At 38.4% G+C, this 21142-nt stretch overlaps 1 protein-coding gene across 1 annotated transcript in view; it reads right to left on the minus strand.

Annotated features, from left to right (window-relative positions):
* The window catches only part of VPS13D (vacuolar protein sorting 13 homolog D), a 326075-nt gene that overhangs the window by 11213 nt on the left and 293720 nt on the right, over positions 1-21142 (minus strand). Inside the window, exon 68 of the mRNA XM_051988522.1 lies at positions 7517-7648. Within this exon, the coding sequence (XP_051844482.1) occupies positions 7517-7648 (132 nt within the window). The remainder of the gene's footprint in view (positions 1-7516; positions 7649-21142) is intronic.

A 21142-nucleotide genomic window follows, 5' to 3' on the forward strand; every position in this document is an offset into this window, starting at 1 on the left:
AGGCTTAAAAAAACAAACAAACAAACAAACAAAAAAAAAAAAAACCAAAAAAACCCTCAACAGAACTTCAGAGCTGGAAAAGCTCTAGAACAGAAATTACCTTATTTGACACATGAGGAAAGTGAGCCCCAGAAGTGATTTCCAAAGTCATATGGCTCAGAATTCAATCGCTAGACCTTGATGCATTGTTCCTTTTTCCACATTATACTATTTTTCTTTGATGATTTCATATGCATTGGTTCGGTTTCTCTAGCTGTCTTGAAAGTTCTTGAAGGAAAGGGGTATCTTTTATTTTTAAGCACTTACAGTATTTCCCAAGGGGCTAAATACCCTCAGAATATTTAGCAAAGATATAGCCCACTACATTATGCTCTCCCCAGCAGGCACCCATGATGAAAGCTAGGAATGATTTTCCATTTGGCAACAGCATGTATGGCTCAGAATTCCAACAGTTTAAGCCTAAAATAGAAATCCCCAGTGGCCATTAGTGGCCCGGCCCACTTCCATGGAATTTATCATATCCCAGGCTCTCAAAGTCTCCAGGGAGAGAGGTTCCAACTTAACCAAGTTGAATAGAACCTGAAATCATTTCTCTCCAGGTTAAAGCAGGGATAGAGGTGGAAGAGAGAATCCACTAAGCATTAGAAAGGAATTATGTCCCCAGAGACCAGAGGATCCACCGGAGTCTGTTAGAATTTGGACCCGAATTTGCTCAAAAACAGGAAACTGCCAATAGATCTCAAGCTTGTCAAAGGCTAGTAAGATGGAAAAAGAGGATGTGGGGGAAGCCTCTTCAAGGGTACAGGCAGAGCTGGACAGCAAGGTCACCAGAAAAAGGGGGGCAGAGCAGTGGAAGGAAGGAAGCACTAGAAAGGAAAGGAGCCATCTGCTCGTTGTAGGGCAAAAACTCAAGGGTTTACGAGATTGGATTTTTCTTTCTTCCGAAGAACAGGGAGTGTTCTCCTGCTGCTTTGGCACCACCAGCAGCTGACACATGAACTTTACAAGGGGCTGAGGTCTTTCAAAAAGGGCAGTTCCTCTTAACACCCATGGCTGGGGTTGTTGAAATTAATTGTGCTCTCTCTGTACACACAGAAATACTTTTATAGGTTTTAAAATAGACTTCTTTCCAATGTGCCTCTGCTTCTTCCCTTTTACCCATAGCTGGCCACAGGTCCTTAGTCCTACCCACAGCCTTTTCTGCAGGCTTTGAAGTATTTGAGTTGGGACAGGGCTAAGGCTTGGAGGTTCTGGGCTGGAGTCCGGGCTTTGTCACTAAGTCACTCCACGCAGAACCTTCCCCAAATCATGTGGTTTCTCTGGGCCCAGTTATCACACATATCTGTTGAGCATGACAACAACTATAAGTTTCCCTCACAAGGTTGTTGGGACAAAGTCGAATGAAATTCCTAAATGTGAAATGTTTTCGTAAAAGGAAAAGCAGCACGTTTCTTAGTCCTTTACAAAAGGCATCCCCCCCATCCTGGGCTGCCCTTCCAGCTTTCTTAGGAGATCTCATAACCAGAGAAAAGCAGGCAGAGTCAGACTCTTCAGCACCTCCCCCCCCACCAAAAAAAAAAAAAAAAAAGGCAGGGTAGAAATAGAGGGAGGAAGAGGGACTGCCTGGGGTAGCGAGCACATTGCCCCAACACCAGCATCTGCAGTTCTTTCTGGATAGAAATTGTCAGGAAGGATGAAGGGCTTCTCAGCAGTTTCCTTTTCACCCATTCCTGCTTCCCCTTCACCAATTCTACCCCCCCTTCTCAAGCCAAGGATACCCAAAGCAGGAAAAGTACTGATAACACAAGTGACCTGAACTCTTGTATACTCTGGACAAAAGAAGCACCTGTGTCTGTAAAGCAATTAGAAGTGATTTCCCTGACATGAGGAGTTGTTCTTTATAATACTTTATAGTTTTCTAAAATGCTTTTCTCTCCCAGACCCTTTGGGGTAGAAAGGGCAAGTCCTTGTACTATTCCCCTCCTTTTACAGAGAGGTGGAAATTACTTGGTTGGCGTCACAAAGCTTAGGCTGCCGAGCCTGGTGTCCCAGCCGGTCCAGCTCAGCCTCTGGGGCAGTGAAAGCAGGCCGGCCTTCCCAATCAGTCCCTTCGTATTGTCTTTCTTTCCTTTTCTGCAGCCTTTGCTTGACACTACCCGGAGAGCCTTGCTCTCCATAACTCCTCAATGAACCTTTCAAGAGCCGCCTCGATGCCAACAAGCTCCTTGTTAGCTGCAGGTGCTAATGGTGCAGCCACATATTTTATGGCTCATGTCTAGACACCAGCGGCTCTCAGACCATTTTCATGGAGGAGGCGTGCAGTGCTAAGGTGTGACTGCCCCTAAGATGATCATCCAGCACCGGCCACTTGTCTAATCTCCCGTGAAGCACAAAAGGAAGACACAAACATGTTCCCAGCCTCGGCCAAGATAGTGGGCCTTTACCCGCTTTGATCTATTATTAACTTGGAGTGAGGGAAATTGAAAAAATTTGGCCAGAAACACAAAGCATCTGGATGAGCTTTGCCCTTCATAGAAAATAGAGAACCAGATCCATCCAGGCCAATCCTCTGTATTCACATTCTGGGGTCGTGGAAGAGGCAATGATTTCTTTCTCTAAAGTCCATATTTTTACATCCAGTGTGTGCATGCATGTGTATATACACATATATACATACATTTGCACTGCTACAGCTGTTACATTCTTCAGGAGAAACCAAATAATGATTATTATACTTCTCATTTCTATAATACTTTGAGGCTTTCAAAATAATTTTTTTTTTTAAAACAGAGATCCTGAGAGGTAGGCTGTACAAACATAATTCTATTCATTTTATAGACAGGAAAACTGAGGCTCTGTGGAGCAAGTATTCAAACCTAGGCCTTTTAACTCAAAGTTGACTGTTCTTTTCTATTCCACTTTTAAGTATATTTGCCTATTAGCTTTGGTTTTGACACAGAAAGTGGATGATTGAGGAAAAGCAGTTTGTCTATACTGAGGTTTCTCAATACTTACAGGCCTGACCTCTCAAATCCCAAATTTTTTTAATGCCTGAAAATATTTATGTATGAACACAAGTAAATAAAATAAATATAATTAATATTTTCAAATTGATATGGCACCAGTATTAATAGCACAGAACCAGATCACTGATAGTCCTAAATCCTTTTTTTTTTCCCCACAACCAAGAAAGCACATTTTTTCACTCTGTAACAAAACAGAAATCAAAGGAGTTGTATGTAAGAGAATATATACCAGATAATACAGAATAGAGCACCTTTTCCCCAAAAAAGGAAGGTAACTCAGCTCTACCTAGAGAGAGCCCTAGATCTTGTCCAAAGGGAAGTTCCGTGAAGTTTCTAGTGTAGAAAACTGGGGACAGGGCTAGCCTGAATTCCTTGCTTCCCACAACACCAAGTGTTCTTTTCACACACACGGTAGTCTCTTAAAGGCCTCCTATCATCAACCTAGACACTCCCACCCACAAGATCAAATGATCCAGTATCTATTTACCTGTGTAAATGTTGCATCCTCTCTAAGACAATGTAAGCTCCTTTAGGACAGGAGCTTTTTCTTCCATTTGTTTTTGCATTCCCAGTACCTAAAAAAGGCCCTGCACACAGTAAGCACTCAATAAATACTAATGGACTGAATCATCTCTCCCATCTGAAGCACTACCCTCCTTATGTTCATACTCATGGTCAGAGTACTTTGGATATAGACTGGAGAATAGGAGCCCTTCTTGGTCTTTTTTAGTTCTGGAGAGTCTAGTTTTTACCTTTTCCTAATAGCACAAGTCATTACAGAGCCAGAGGGTGTTTTTTTTTTTTTTAATGATGGCTAAACATTCCAACAGGTCCTCTCAGAATTTAGCAGCACATGCCAAACCCTGGGCACAGTGAAGTAAGTGAAAATGGAAAAGTTCTCACAACTCTTCATTTAGCTTGTATGAAGACAGATGCAGTGAGACAACAATCCATCAAAAAAACCTTACTTTTTATAACTCTTAAAATGAAAGCTTTTTATTCAAGGAGCTTCTCTCTCATAGAATTTCTCTGTTCCAACTAATTCACCCCCTAAGTATCCATATTCAACAGATGCTATTTCAGAGATGCTTAATTTCCTGTTCTCTGAGCAAGAGCTTAGTGTTTCTGCCATATTCCCCACAAAAAGCCTTTCCTTTCAGAAGACTTAAAGCTTAAGTGTTTATACTGGAGGTGGGATAAAGTTAGAGATTTGTAATGGCTGAGGCGAATGTGGGATTTCACTGGTATAAGGAATGAACTCCTACCAATACAGGTTGGTAGTGTCCCTGTAACTGAAGAGTCGTAGAGACCCTCGTGGGGTGTGGAGAGGTAGTGTCTCTGTAACTGAAGAGTCCTAGAGACTCTCGTGGGGTGTGGAGAGGCTGAAAGACTCATCCAGGATCACTTAGCCAGGATATGGCAAAGTTGGAACTTCCTGGCCCAACACACAAAATCATTGCTTCAACATGAAAATAGTTCTGCTTTGGCAAAAGGCACCATACAAAAGGAGGCATCGAGGCCAAGGATATTAGATTAGAGACACTCAGACGGTGCAGGGGACAGCATGCTGGACTTGGTGTCAGGAAGACTGGAGTTTAGACACTCCACAATAATGACAGCTAGCATTTATATAGTATTTTATGGTTTGGAAAATGTTCACGTTTTACAAATGCTATCCCATTTGATCTTCTCAATCATCTTGGGAGAGACATGCTCTCATTATCACTATTTTATAGATGAAAAAATTGAGGAAGAGACCAAGTGACTTGTCCAGAAAACCAAGTGATTGCCCATAGTTGGGCAGTGAATGATGTCAAATTTGGACTGAGATCTTCCTGACTCCAGGCCCAGAGGTCTCTACACTATGCTTTCTGGATGCCTTTAGCCATACTGTCTAACTCTGGACATGTTACTTAACTATTACTTGCTTCAGTTTCCTCAATTGTAAAATGAGGATAATAATAGCACCTATATCCCAGGGTTTTTGTGAGAATCAAGGGGGACAATATTGGTAAATAACTTGGAACAGCCTTAAAGCACAATATAAACGTTATCCTCTTCTCCTCCTCCTTCTCATCTTCCTCCTTCCTTATTCCAAAACATCACGTTAGAATTGTCTGCAAGTTCTGTCAATGAGAACTGTCTAGAGTCACCTAGTTTGAAAACTTGTACAATTATCTGTTTGTAATTTAAATACATACCCTGTTCCATCTGATAAAAATTAGAAAATAAAACCTAAATATGAAATAGGTACACATTTCAATGCAAATGAACACACTGGTTACAAACTAGTTTAGGCAATGGGTTGGAAAGAATAATTAATGTTAATCGATGGGGGAAAAAAAAATTACTTTTCATTGTGATCCTTTATCAAAACACATTAAGGCTTTGATTTAAAAAAAAATGTATTTGAGAAAAATGGGAAATGGTGGAGATTATCTCAAAACATTGCACAGAAATATTTGCTTAATTTTCAAATGAAAGCTTTTTAACTCCGTCTGTCCTTAAATCCTATGTCAGGAACTCTTTATCTTCTTATGCTAATTAATTAAAGACAATGAGAAAATTAAATGAAACTCAACCTGGGAGAACAAAGTTGAAGCAACTATGGCACTGGGGACTTTGTAGGGGTTTAACTACATCGGGAAGTAATTACACAATATTTTCCAGAAGTGAAACTGCGAGGCTAACTGGAAAAAATGTGGAAACATTTAGTTAGAACAGTAGAGCAAGGTATTAAAGCCCCTTTTATGGGGTTAACTCCGAAGGAAAATATGCAAATAATTAGATCTTTAAATGTGTTTTTAATCACAATCCTAGGATAAAAGTCAGAGGTACCATTTGGTGTTGCTGACTTTTCCTGAAAACCCCTGTTCTGCTGAGCAACAATGATTCTGATGTCCACGTCACCATGAAAGCTCAGACTGACAAAGAAGATACAGCAAAGAAACATTTTCTCAGCTTCCTGACCAAATTTCCTTTGGCCACTGAAAATACATATGGTCACATGCTTCCTAAAAATGCTGGATGAAAAGATTCAGCCTGCCTCTCTCCCCTTCTCTCCCCCCCCACTTTCTCCCCAAATTCTCTCAGTTTTTTCATATTCAAGCTCATTTAGCCCTACGAGTCTTGCCATCTTTCCTGTTAATTCCAAGGGCAGCATGGCAGCTATTTTGCTAATTTCCTTCTGATGCTTATTTCAGGCTTTCCCTGGTTCTGTTCCACTGGACTTATTTTCTCACCAGGAGCCCTCTAACGCTTCATGGCAAAATCTCTTGGATAAAGTATTTTTGGCCTAGGTTGTTCTATTGAGAAAAAAAGAATTTCTCAAAGATCAAAAAAGTGGTTCAACTCATACCCGGGAATAAGACTCAAAAGAACAATGTGCAATCATTTATCGTTTCATTTAACCCTTGACAAAAAAGGGACTGCCGAGTAAACGGAAAGTATCGGACAAATGATGAAATGTTTAATTGCTGTCCCTCTAACATACAGGCAGATTTTACTTTCCCTGAGAAGGATGGCTCCAGACCTTGTACAGAATGGAAATGTACTGACTTGGTCCTGTAGAAAGGTCAAGATTCCCACTAACGGAGAAGAAGGACAGGAGGGGCCAAGTCAGCTACTGAGCAGAGGCATCAGAACACCAGGCAAAAATGCAGGAAATAAAAATGCCTTCATCCAAATGAAATTGCATGGGGGAAATCAGGGAAGGGGAATCAACAATCAGAGTTGGGAAGATGACTTCATCCAAATGAAAATGCATGGGGAAATCAGGGAAGTGCAATTAGCTATCAGAGCTGGGACCATGTCAAAACAGAAAGAAGATCAATGCTACTCTGTGACTTTTTTCTCCCAAACATGGCAAATGGCTGAGGACATGATACATCTTCTACTCTCAAAAGAGCACTTCAACAAGTACCAAAGGGAGTGAGTAAGTGCATAGCTGATCTTGAAAGAAGCTACCACCCACCAAATGAGCAATATATGAGTTCCTTCTGCAACTGTATTTAGTTCCTGATTTTCATATTTAAACACTGCCCTAAGAACATAAAGACATACCTTACATTAGTCAATTTGGTCCAGTATTATTTGTGACAATGGCACAAATGTGTTGTTGATGAACCCATCATTTTCACCCTCTTAACATTTGTTTAGAGGAAGTGAACAAAGTTTTAAAAAATGAAACCAGTGTTCTTTTCCACTCACCAAAAACAAATAATTAGTTTCTCCAGGCAAATGGCTTTTTACAAGACTATTTTAGCTGGATTTATAAACCAACACTTGGAGCAAAGATACTTTGATCAAATTCAATAGACTTAAGTCCTGATAAAATTCAAGCTAGCACACTGATTACCTGACGCAGATGAACAATAAAGGATTAAAATCTGAGATGTTTAATTCCTGGATGAAAATATTCAGATTTACAAGTTGAAAGACAGAACCCTCTTTGGACAAAGTTAATTATTCATTATTGTATTCCTACTTACAACTCATCTTGAATGTTGTCAGTCAGTCTGAATAACTGCTCTTGTCCATCAGCCTGGCTCTCTGAGTACCTGGGAAGCAGTCCTTGGGGTCCTGTACAGCAGCGGGGTTTCCGTACTCTCTGAGCTTGGGTCCTAAAGGAATATAAGACCAAATTTCATTAACCTGGAACAAACTTTTTTTTTCTTTTTGAGAGGCAATTGGTGTTAAGTGACTTGTTAAGGATCATACAGCTAATAAGTGGTAAAAGTCTGAAGTCAAATATGAACTCGGGTCCTCCTGACTTCAGGATTGGTACTCTATTCACTGTGCTATCTAGCTGCTCCAGAACATTTTAAAAAGTTGACGAGGTCAGGTAGGACCAGGGTTTTATTCTCTGCTTTACTATGCCCTACCCCATTCCCTCATGTGGCACCAAAAAGCCTTTTGAATTCCATTGTTTATTTGATTGTTTTCTTGTTTACTTTGCTGAAGTCATTGTGTACATTGTTTTCCTGGCTTTGCTGCCTTCCCTTTGCATCAGTCTATTATAAGTCTTCTTTATGCTCCTCTGGATTCATCATGTTTGTTATTTCTGACTGGACAAAAAAATTCCATGACATTCATTTATCTCAATTTATTTAGTCATTCCCTATGCAAACAACATCTACTTTATTTCCATTTCTTTTATATTCCCAAAAGTGCTATTATAAATATTTTGGTATATATAGTATCTTTATTTTGGCAATGATCTTTCTTGGAGTAAATATCTATGATTAAAATTTCTGGGTCTATGGGAATTAAGATGTTTGCCACTTTTTTTGTATAATTCCAAAGTGCAAATTCACTTTCCAGAATGGAAATTATTAATGTACAGTTCTGCCAATAATGCATTAATATGCCTGTCTTTTCATATACTGACCATTCCCATCTTTTATTGCCATTGCCAATTTGCTGGATATGCATTTGCATTTCTCTTATAACTGATTTGGAGCATTCTTTCTTATGTCTGGTTTATAATAGTAGGCATATTTTCACGTGAGAGCTGCCTGCTCCTACCCATTGATCACTTATCTATTAGGGAGCTACCCAATTCCTATTCTACTTTTGTCTTCTTTGGAAAATACTGGACAAAAATGGCTAATGGGATGTTTTTGGCCATGACAAGTAAGGAGGTAGTAAGACTTGAGTATCTAGATGAAGTCAAGTCACCAGGCCTAGGGTAAATTAGAGTATTCCAAGGTATTCATAGAACTGCCAGACATGCTAAATGGATTACTGACAGCCATAGGTGAAAGTATACGATGAATATTATGGCTTCATCAATAAGTCACATAGTAATCACATAAACTAGCCTTATTTTTATTTTAGGCAGTCACCAAACTGGTAGATGGTAGAAAGAGCACTAAGTGTAGAGTCAGGAAAAGCCATGTACAAATTCTTCTTTTGACACTTACTAGTTGGGCAAATCATTTAATCTTTCTGTTTGTTCTTCAGGCAATTCCCTAATACTTATCTCCTAACTCACAGATTGTTCCAACACTGGCATGATCCTATTTTTTTTTCTGTAAAATATAAGCAAGATTCACAGCTAAGAGGATTAGGGAATAGAAACTTTGGGAAGTTTGAAGAGGAATGAAAAGGTCAAGAAGAGCTGCTGTGGTGAGTTGGACCTACAAGGAAAGGACTTGCCACCCATCAAGACAGTCCCTAACAATTATGGACAGCCTGGGAAGGTTTCTCTACCATCAAGCCCCAATCTACATCTTTTATTCATTGCTCTTCGTTTTGCCTTTTAGAGACAAATAAGTCAAATCCTTCTTTCACATGATATAGTAAAAGGATATGAAATTTTCAAAAGAAAATTGCTGTAAACAACTGTCTAAAAAAACCTGCTCTGAATCTCTAACAAGAGATGTGGATTAAAACAATGCTAAAGTTTTTATCTCCCACTCAGTCACAATGGTGAAGGTGATAAAAGATAGAATGTTTAGACAAAGTTGCAAAAACTGCAGGGAGATCAAATACTCTTCATTCAGAAGTATTAATCCCACAAATAATATGTGGCTCATAATATTTCCAATATGACATGAGCTAGATTAAAATGTAATCAGGATATACAAAAAACAAATATATAATAAAAGAAAGATAATATTATATTTTAAAACTAAGTCAATGTTGCCCTCAAGGATCCTTATATAAAGATTAGTAATCTCCATTTCTATTTGAGTTTGATACCACTGTACTTGGAAAGAACTGTGAATTGGTCTAATCTTTCTAAGAATTTTGCAATTAGGTAAAAAGGTAGCAAACTGTTAATAATCACTGCCTCTGTTATTTAATTATTGGGAATATGTCCTAAAAAAGGTTCAAGACATAAGACTTTGCTATAAAGGAGAAATACTATATATGCAGCAAAAGACTCACAGCAGTTCCTTCAATGGGAAAAAAAAATTAGGTGAGGCAAGACAGAATAGTCAACTATAGCAATCTAGTGTTTGACAAACCCAAAGCCCCTAACTTCTGGGAAAAGAATTCATTATTTGATAAAAACTGCTGGGATAATTGGAAATTAGTATGGCAGAAATTAGGCATGGACCCACACTTAACACCATATACCAAGATAAGATCAAAATGGGTCTATGACCTAGGCATAAAGAACGAGATTATAAATAAATTAGAGGAATATAGAATAGTTTATCTCTCAGACTTGTGGAGGAGAAAGAAATTTGTGACCAAAGATGAACTAGAGACCATTACTGATCACAAAATAGAAAATTTTGATTACATCAAATTAAAAAGCCTTTGTACAAATAAAACTAATGCAAACAAGATTAGAAGGGAAGCAACAAACTGGGAAAACATTTTCACAGTTAAAGGTTCTGATAAAGGCCTCATTTCCAAAATATATAGAGAACTGACTCAAATTTATAAGAAATCAAGCCATTCTCCAATTGATAAATGGTCAAAGGATATGAACAGACAATTTTCAGAGGATGAAATTGAAACTATTATCACTCATATGAAAGAGTGTTCCAAATCATTATTGATCAGAGAAATGCAAATTAAGACAACTCTGAGATACCACTACACACCTGTCAGATTGGCTAAGATGACAGGAAAAAATAATGATGAATGTTGGAGAGGATGCGGGAAAACGGGGACACTAATGCATTATTGGTGGAGTTGTGAACGAATCTAACCATTCTGGAGAGCAATCTGGAATTATGCCCAAAAAGTTATCAAATTGTGCATACCCCTTGATCCAGCAGTGTTTCTATTGGGCTTATATCCCAAAGAAATACTAAAGAAGGGAAAGGGACCTGCATGTGCCAAAATGTTTGTAGCAGCCCTGTTTGTAGTGGCTAGAAACTGGAAAATGAATGGATGCCCATCAATTGGAGAATGGCTGGGTAAATTGTGGTATATGAACGTTATGTAATATTATTGTTCTGTAAGAAATGACCAGCAGGATGAATACAGAGAGGACTGGCGAGACTTACATGAACTGATGCTAAGTGAAATGAGCAGAACCAGGAGATCATTATACACTTCGACAACGATATTGTATGAGGACATATTTTGATGGAAGTGGATTTCTTTGACAAAGAGACCTGAGTTTCAATTGATAAATGACGGACAAAAGCAGCTACCCCCAAAGAAAGAACACTGGGAAACGAATGTGAACTATCTGCATTTTTGTTTTTCTTCCCGGGTTATTTCTACCTTCTGAATCCAATTCTCCCTATGCAACAAGAGAACTGTTCGGTTCTGCAAACATATATTATATCTAGGATATACTGCAACATATCCAACATATAAAGGACTGCTTGCCATCTAGGGGAGGGGGTGGAGGGAGGGAGGGAAAAAAAATCGGAACAGAAACGAGTGTCAATATAAAGTAATTTATTAAAAAAAAATTAGGTGAGGAATGAGCAGATGAGAGAATAATCATGTAAGACTATGAAACATAAAACCTAATGAAACATGAAGAATTCAAAGAAATACAGTAAAACTTATAAATGGATACTGAATCCAATCAAGAGAATCATATAAAACAATGAATACAAAAATGTAACTGAAAAGATTACTAAAAGGAGACCAAATTTTTGAGTAACTTCAATAACCAATCTTGATCCTGGAGGAAAATGCTGAAGTGTATTTCTCCCAAAGGTAGAGCTATAGAATATTGCATTTGATGTCGAACATACTCAATACATTGATTTGTTTTGCTTAAATATTTTTTTCTGTATTACCACAGGGCTAAATGGATAAGGAGTGGTTCTAGAATCCAGAAATAATTGTGAAACAAAGACAAATGATGTCAATAAGACAAAAAAAAAAAAAAGACAAGAAAAAGAGAAGGGAAGGAAGAAAGGAAGGAAGGAAGGCAGGAAGGCAAGAAAGAAATAAGCAAGGAAAATGAGGGTGAAAAAAGGATTTGGCAATTAATAAATCATTAATAGCTTTGGAGAAAACACTTTTGGTGGAATAATGAAATCAGAAGTCAGATTATAGGCAAGAAAGACAGTGAGACACTGCAGACAGTTTTTTCAAGGAGTTGGGCCACTAAGGGCCTAACAGATACAGAACAATAGTTAGTAGGGATGAAAAGATCAAGTGAAGTTTTTGTTCAAGTGAAACAAGGGTATGTTTGTAGGCAGTGATAAGTGATAACAAGGAGATGACAGAGGAGACAATTTGTTGGAGAAGATAATATAAAATGAGATCTCTTGGGCAAGATTTGCTTTGCTAAGGACTTAGGGCCATCTCTTTGTGAGACATGGGGTAAAGGAGATAGTAATAGCATAAGACATTGAGTAATATGGAAGAAAGAAGAGGAGAGAAAAAGGGAACTCAAGGCAAATAGTTCCCATTTTTCCTGTAAAATTTAAAAGCTGAGAATGTCAGGAGACAGAGAACAATGAGAAATTTGAGGAAGGATGAAAAGGCCTGAAAGAGCTAATGTGAAGAAAGGAATGGGTTGGTGAAAGAGATATAGAAGAATTGCCTGTAGCAATGAAGGTCCAGATGAGGTTACATTATGTAAATCTGTAGTAGTCCTAGTCAGCACAATTGTGTGATTTTTCTCTACCTTCCTTCAGTAGTAATGGTCCTCTGAAATGATCATGAATGCTGAAGAACTTGCTAAAACAAAAAAGTTAGTTCAATAATTTTTCTTTGGTCAGAATGAACAGATGACTCAAGGGGATAGGGAAATGATTTGTCTTCTGTATATGAATGTTTGGAATTCTCATCTCAAGGTATACAAAGCCATAATAATAAATTAAAATGTTTTCCCTAACATGACTTTGAACCTAAAAGCTCTTAAAAACAGGTAACTAGTTTTTGAACTAATCACCTTTCTCAGTGCCTTTCCTAATGCCTCAGTGACTTCTTTCTACTTTTATCATCTTCTAACTTGCAAACAAACAGCAAACTCACTCTTAAGTCGAAGAATATGAAATCACAGAATAGCTCTTTTATGCACATAAACTGGCCATTTGTTTAATTTCTTTTAACTGTCTTTTTCAAGCTGCAAACTTCCCCTTCTTTTCCCAAGGTCTTCCTACTTGTGACAAGTCTGATACTGAATTCAACTTTTCACAGTCCTGAATCTTCTAAGAACAAAGTGGCTGGTTGATGTGGATGGTGGCAGTCAAGGCTTGCTACTCCCTCCCACTAACTAAGAAGAAAACAGAAGCAAACTGCAGCTATATCTTAAAAGGAAATTTTCTCTCTTTTATAACACTCTAAAGCTCATCTAAAAAGACAGGTGATGTGCTCAGAAGTAGGGGGAAGGGAGTTGATCTCCACAAGTTTTATTTATTTTTAGAATTCTATGACTTGTGGCATCTGGCTCCATTCATCTTCTTAGCCACATTTTCCACCTGTCTGCAATAGAGACCCATCCACTCCAGATGTGTTAAAACTCACTGTCTCCTTCAAGCCATCCCCAACTCATATAATTCTACTACATACACTGCCTCTTTCTGGAAAATTCATTCTCATTCTCTCTCTCCCTCCCTTTCCTCCCTCTCCTCTTCTCTCTCTTGTTCTCTCTCTCTCTCTCTCTCATTCTTTCTCTCTCTTATTCTCTCTCTCTCATTCTCTCTTTCTCTCTTATTCTCTCATTCTTTCTCTCTCTTATTCTCTCTCTCTCATTCTCTCTTTCTCTCTTATTCTCTCTCTCTCTCTTTTTTTGGAGGGAAAGAGGAGGAAGACCTTGTTTGCACTCTGGTCTGATTCCATTGTAATCTTGCATCTCTCTCCTTACTCAGCATTAATGGGATCTCTGTACTAGCAAGTGTCCTACTTATCAATCAGCCTTCTAGGGAAGAAACCCCTGGGTAGAGTGCAAAGATAATCTCCAAGTACTCAGTCACATCCTGAAAGCCTGAAGTTGTAATCACATCAAGAGAAACCCACAAAGGATACCTTTCCTCTTTGCTACATGGACTCAGTAATACAATCCAGCCACAGTTTTTTATTCTGACATTATTCTTGCTATTGATTTGTTGAGGGCAATGCTTTGGTCCTGAACTTTCTGGTGATTTGAGCAAAGTGTCCAAAGCCCCACCCTTCTGAGCTCCTCTTAATAACAGTGGCACTCCTTTGACAGGCACTCTCGACAAAATGGGCCTGATTTGTGCACATGTTGCAACTCTGCCTTCCTCAGTTCTGTTTAGCCAAGGGTCTGTGGTGGATTTAATTGCCACCAGCTGGGAGTTTGCCGGCCATTTTAAGCCCTCAGCTGCTGTGGTTTATGAATTTCACAGTATATACAAAGAAGTAGGCCTTCCAATCAACCAGTTAATCTAAAATGTCATCACAAAATGAACTTGTACTTTGAACTCTATGAAAAGGTAAGGGCTTCAGCTGTGTAGCGATGCTAAGGCATCAGAGCTCCTGACACACCAGCTCCACCCCCAGGGAAGAAGTTGCTGATATGGCAAATGATAGAGCACAGATACTGAGCCATCAAGAGGAATCAGCGCAGAACAAGTCTCCATCTGTCCTTTGCTACCAGCTGGGACTGGCCTGAAAATACATTTGGAGTTCTAAAACATGATAAAAAGGGAAACAAAAACAATCTGTTCTTATTTCTTTAAGCCAGACTGGACTTGAATAAGACAACATGGACAGATGTAGGCTTTCCACTCAGTTATTCATAGGGTCACAGATCTAGAGGTGGAAGAAACTCCGAGACCACCTAGATGAACTCTCGACTTAAAGATGAGGAAGTTGAGAGCCATGGAGGGGAGCCACACAGGCGATAAGTATCAGAGGCAGGATTTAATCTGAATTAGCATTTCTGCTACTCGCCCAGGTTACTATTTGGAGGACTTGCTCCAGTTGTATGAGGGGTAATTATTTGTTGAGTATGAGTGCTGTGTGAAATTTTAAGTGCTGATATTCTAGACTCAAATTCATCTTCCCTGGTCACTATCAGCTGTCTTATTTGCATCAATTATCAAAAACTAGGCTATGATACAGATCACCTGGAAGCCTTTACAGCCACTGTCCATTACCAATCTCCAAAGCAGGGGTGAGTGACTGTGAAAATATTCTGGCTTTCAACCTTTAAAGGTGTATTTGTTTAACTACTGGTTCTCCTCTTCATGAGGGACTAAGGCATATCAAAATTCTTTTAAATGGTAAACTGCTTTGAGTTACTTTATTTTTGTGGTGGGGCTGGAGGGTGGATGGAGAGGGAAGATATTAAAGGTTGTTACCAATGGCTAATTCTCAGTATTCAGGGTGTAGTGCTAAGAGTGCTGGACTTTGGAGAGTAGAGATATATTATTAGCTGTGTGGTGGCAGTCACTTCTCTGAGTCACAATTTTCTTATCTGTACAATAAGGATAATAATATTTGCTTTATCTCACAGGTTGTTGTGAGGGAGATATTTTGTAAAACGCAAAGTATCATATGACTACAAGCTATTAGTTCTGTTCTTGATGTGCTAAAAGTTCTGAGACAAGATGTTGTAGTGTAAAGAACTGGGAACTTGGGAATCATATAAAATTTATACTCAAATACTGCTTCTGATATTTATGATCCATCTGTGTATGGGCTAGTCATTTAATATTTCAGTTTCCTCAACTAAAAGGAGATAACACTACCTATGATGCCTACTTCTCAAGGATGCTGGGAAGCTCATATGAAATAATATATGTAAAGAGCTTAGTAAACCTTAAATTGTTAGATAACTGCTTTTAAAGAGGTCAGGTTAATAGATACACCAGTAGTTGAGGCATAAATGACAACTTGAACACCAACTCCTAACATATTGACTGTTAATGGGCATTAGCCACCACACACTGATACAATCTCACTACAGAATGATGAAGTGAACAGTTATCAGTTCCCTAAAGGAGGCCTAGCTTTTCATAACAGGGAAATAAGTTGTAGGACTTGGTTAAATTTCCCCAGAGAGCCACTGGAATGCATTGTTTGGTAGCTGTTATCATATGCCACATTTGATTTTTTTTTTCAAATTATCTTTATTCCTTCCTCAATTGTTACTTTGCACTCATTTGAAGATATTTAAATGGCAAAGCATTTCTCTGGGAAAGCTGCAAAATGTGTCAGGAAGAACATGTCCCTGTTCCACTCATGTCTGAAGCCTTATAAAAGCCAAAGTGGGTGGTTTCATTTCCCATTATAAATGTTTTCCCTATAGGTCTATGAGGAATGAAATTCATAGATAGGTGATGAATGTTCTACAAGATCCTAGCTCCAAAGTGGAACTAGATTAATGACTATTACTAACACTACCTTACATTTATAGTGTTTCAGGTTTATGGAGTGCTTTCATAGACAGCCATTTCATTTGGTTCTTCTCAGAGCCCTGTGAGATAAATAGGACCCATATTATCATTATCTTTTTATAGATAAGGAAGCTGAGGTCTAGAGAAGTGAAGGGATATGGCTGTGTTCACACAGCTCATAAATTTCAGAACTCCAACCTAGATTTTCTGACCTCATGTCCAAGAATCTTTTCTCTTCTCCACAAAAGAAGCTAGCTAAAGCATCTGACTTAAACACTTAGTACCAAATTTAGTTCAACAACTATTTATTTTAGGGAGTGGGAAGGAAATGTGAGATGCAGTTTAAAAAATTATTATAACTTTAATGTCCACATTATTCTCATTTCCAAATATATTCTTCTTCCCCTCCAGTAACCATTCTGTGCAACAGAGTTAAAAAGAAAGAAAAGGCAGACATCAAAATTAACGACACATCAGGCTATTTGATGGTCTATGACCATATTCTTCTACCTCTTCAAAGAAGAGGTGCATTTTCTTATCTTTTCTCCAGGACCAAGCTCAGTCATCATAATCACATCAACAAACATCTACTAAGTGTCAGACTCTGACCAAAAAATGAAAACGGCTCTTTCCATCCAGTGACATTTTGTTCAAAGCTCCATTATGATGAATCTGCCTACCATAACATGTGGACAGAGGCAGAAAAAATAAACCAAGGTAACTAGGAGTCTGATACTATACACAGTGACTGACTTGGGCGTTCAGACTGAGCAGCCGGGACATAATGAATGTCTTGTCTCATCATCTCTTGGGATGCTGGTCTGATGACCTACGGGCATGATACTCCACCTCTCTGACTTGGCCTCTTCAAATGGGTAAAGAGCCAACTCACTACTCAAGTTGGACATTTTCCCCTTACATCTTTTTGGTTAAAATACTCTCTCCCCTTGTGAGCTGTCAAGTGGATGTGTAATACAGTTACAGGGGTGTGGTTACAAGCCGAAAGATGTGAGAAAAAGGTTCATTAGCTGAAACCTCTACAACATGCATGTCAATGTTTGTCACCAGCACTGGTGACGACTGTTATTTCCTGGGTTGGGCTTCCCTTCCATCAGTGGGATTCACACTTGACTTGTTTATGGGGTCAGAGCTTCCACTGTTTCATCCACAGTCTGACATGTGTTTCAGGGTCCCAAGAATATTCAAACTGTGACAGCTGTAGGACTGACGCCAACAGCTGTACCCATTAGGATAAAAACTAAAAACAAAATACACTAGAATCTTGCTGTTAACACTGTTTTCTGAGCAGCTCTCTCACAGGTGAGACTGTCATACAATTAGATTGAAATTAACACCCTTGGATGGAGTCCAAGCAGGTCTACCTTCTACAGAATTCCACTGGAGTGAACAATGTCACAATGAAATTCCAGGCTGTTAATCGCAGATTCTCTAAAATACCACAAAGTCCAGCATCTTATACCAAGGATTATCTGTGATCCTCAGGGGGAAAAAGTGTCTCTTCTTTTTAGAGACAAGGCAGCTAATTTGCAAAGTGGTTTGTTATTTCTATAATCTTTATAAGGGTGAGGCTCATTCCAAATGGAAGCTTCATTTGAGTTCTACATGAAACAAACATTCCTGAATTAGGGAGGGGAATAATTATAGGAGTGTCTCAAACTTTAAGTAGATGCCCTGCTAGTCTACATCTCCAATGTCAACTTCCAGATCACTTGGGCCAATATACACAATTCCCAGTAAAATTATTTTCGTAGTCATCAGGTACAACTGCTAAGCAAAACCAAGGTGGAATACTGAGATCTATGGATTCTTTAAAATAAGTCTGCAATTTACTGAGGCACCATCCTGGCAAGGATGAGTTCTTTCCCCTAAACTTTATATGATATATACTTGCTTCCAAATACTGATCTCTTAAAGAAAATGCAGGGAGGGGCAGTTAGGTGGCGCAGTGGATAGAGCACCAGCCCTGAAGTCAGGAGGACTGAGTTCAAATCTGGTCTCGGACACTTAACACGTCCTGGCAAGTCACTTATAACCCCAAATGCATCAAGGGGAAAAACTGCAGGTAAATTTGAAGATAATGAACTTCACTAATTGAAATTAACTACGGAATGGAAAGTAAGTTGAATTTTTTTTTTAACGGCTAAAAAGTAACTTTTTACTCTTTTACTCTGAAATCTAGTTGGTAGGCATATCTCTCTTAAGGCAGGAAAACGAAAATTCCCAATAAATGAAAGTATCTAGAGCAGTACTTTTTGTGGTAGCACAGCATTAGAAAAAAAGGTAAGATAACTGTGAGTTGTGTGATGGCTAAACAAATAGTGTTGCAAGAATATTATGGAATATTATTGTTCTGTAAGAAATGACCAGTAGGATGAATACAGAGAGGACTGGCGAGACTTACATGAACTGATGCTAAGTGAAATGAGCAGAACCAGGAGATCATCATATACCTCAACAACGATACTGTATGAGGATGTATTCTGATGGAAGTAGATTTCTTCGACAAAGAGATCTAACTCAGTTTCAATTGATCAAGGATGGACAGAAGCAGCTACACCCAAAGAAAGAACACTGGGAAATGAATATAAATTGCTTGCATTTTTGTTTTTCTTCCCAGGTTATTTATACCTTCTGAATCCAATTCTCCCTGTGCAACAAGAGAACTGTTCGGTTCTGCAAACATATATTGTATCTAGGATATACTGTAACCTATTTAACATGTAAAGGACTGTTTGCCATCTGGGGGAGGGGATGGAGGAAGAGAGGGGAAAAATCGGAACAGAAGTGAATGCAAGAGATAATGCTGTAAAAAATTACCCTGGCATGGGTTCTGTCAATAAAAAGTTATTTAAAAAAAAGAATATAATAGAATATTACTGCACTGTAGAAAAGCAATGAATGTGACAAATTCAGATAAGGATAGGAAGACATAGAAAACCTTTGGAAAAGTGAAGCAAGCATAACCAGAAAAACATTTATTACATATAACAACAGATGTTGTAATGTAATGTAAAGAAGAGAAAACTGAAACTCAACACTGTAATTATAATAACCAAGTTTGACCCTAGAGAAGACATGAGAAAAGGAAACTCCCTTCTTCACAGAAGTGGAAGAAAAAAATGGGTGTGACCCATTGCAGGGATTGTCAGATGTGGTCTACATGGTGATTAATTTGGATCAACTCCTTATTTCCCCTCCTTTATTATTTTTTTTTTAAATAAGGAATGGTTCATTTGTAGTAAAGGGAAGAGTTATAGTTTTGGAATTTAACGTGTTGTAAAAACAAAAAAAAATCAATAAAAATAATAATAATAAAAAAGAAAGCAAAAGAAACTGACCAAGGGAGGCCATTATCAAATAGTTTTAAATACTCAAGTTGATCTGTGATTTCCTTGGCTTAGGTGCTCCCATTAATGTTACAGATCTCAACTTATCCACGCCTGCTCAAGATGTGCAACTGTGATCTGGGGGAGACTACCCTGGATCCTGGGAGTTCTTAGAGCTTTCTCCAGATATTGCAGATACCAGTGAAATTCTCAGGCTATCTGCTAGCTATTCCTTCCTCTTATCTCATGACCAGTTAGGATTCTCAGTTCCTTGAAGACATCTTTTATCATTTACTCCAGCTCCTCTTGACAGTTCTGCATTTGTGAGAGATGATAGCTGACTCATACTTTTCTTACACTTCTCAATTATTCTGGATATGCTTCTCATTTAATTGACTGGACACTAGTGTTCTGTGATTTTAAGTCATAGGATGCCATCAGCAGAAGAGTATTATTAAAGATATCCTTGTTTTTGGAAGGTCATTCTGAGGTCATTAATGGAGCTTTGCAATTTTTGGAGAGCAATGCCCTAGAGATTCCTTTCATTCTAGGTTCAAACAACTGTTCATTCACACTATCTGTCATGATGTCATACATATGCTGACAGACAAGACCTACAGTCTATCAGTTCTTCATTCTCCCTCTCCCCCCTTTTCCCCTCTGTGAATGATAAAGCAATGTTCTTTTTGAGTAGCTATGCACCTTTTTTGGGAAGTCCTCCAGTGTTCTAGAGCTAGATGGGACAAGAACCATGGCGATCACAACCAGAAGCATTGGAGGAACCTAGTATCTATAGAGAATCCTTCTCAACATGGATTTTGTGCTGGATCTCTTTCATGATAGTGGAAAATGTCTTTGATTAGCATACATCTTTTCATTTTATGCTTCTCCTGATATTTATGATGAGAGGGTTGATGAACAAGTTTAATTAGATTGTCACATTTATCAAGGAATTTTTAATAGTTTTTTTATGAATAGATGATGATATCATGATGGAAGACAGCCTTTAAGACAGTATTTTGTTTCCACTGAATCACTTAAAACACACACAAAAAAATCTACAAATGATAGAAGAGGGATATTTCTCTACCTTCTCTCATGAAAAACAGAAGGTATACTGTGATGTGTCAATTGCAAAATCTGTCATCGAAGCTGATCAATGTATATTTTTTTACTAGACCTGTGAGTTTACTGTTATAGGATACTCCATGTGAAGAAATACCCTTTGCCAATGTAGATAGAGCAACATCTAAATGATCTGGAGAAATAAGAAATGAAGAGCTTGTTCAGAGTCACATAGTATGTCAAAAGCAGGACTTGAACCCAGGCCTTTTTGATTCCTAAGGCTATTTTTATTTACCTACATGGTCTGTCATGCATGTGGATGTTTCTCACAACAATGTTATCTAAAAAGGAAGGAGGCTTCCAGATTGGTAACTGTTGAAGTTTTCTCAGTCACCTCTTCTTGGTATTAATGAAGTCTGAATTTTGTTTTGTTTTTTTCCCCAATCCTTCAGATGCACTGTAA

Source organism: Antechinus flavipes, chromosome 3 (genome assembly GCF_016432865.1).
Source record: "Antechinus flavipes isolate AdamAnt ecotype Samford, QLD, Australia chromosome 3, AdamAnt_v2, whole genome shotgun sequence".
Taxonomy (NCBI): Eukaryota; Metazoa; Chordata; class Mammalia; order Dasyuromorphia; family Dasyuridae; genus Antechinus; species Antechinus flavipes.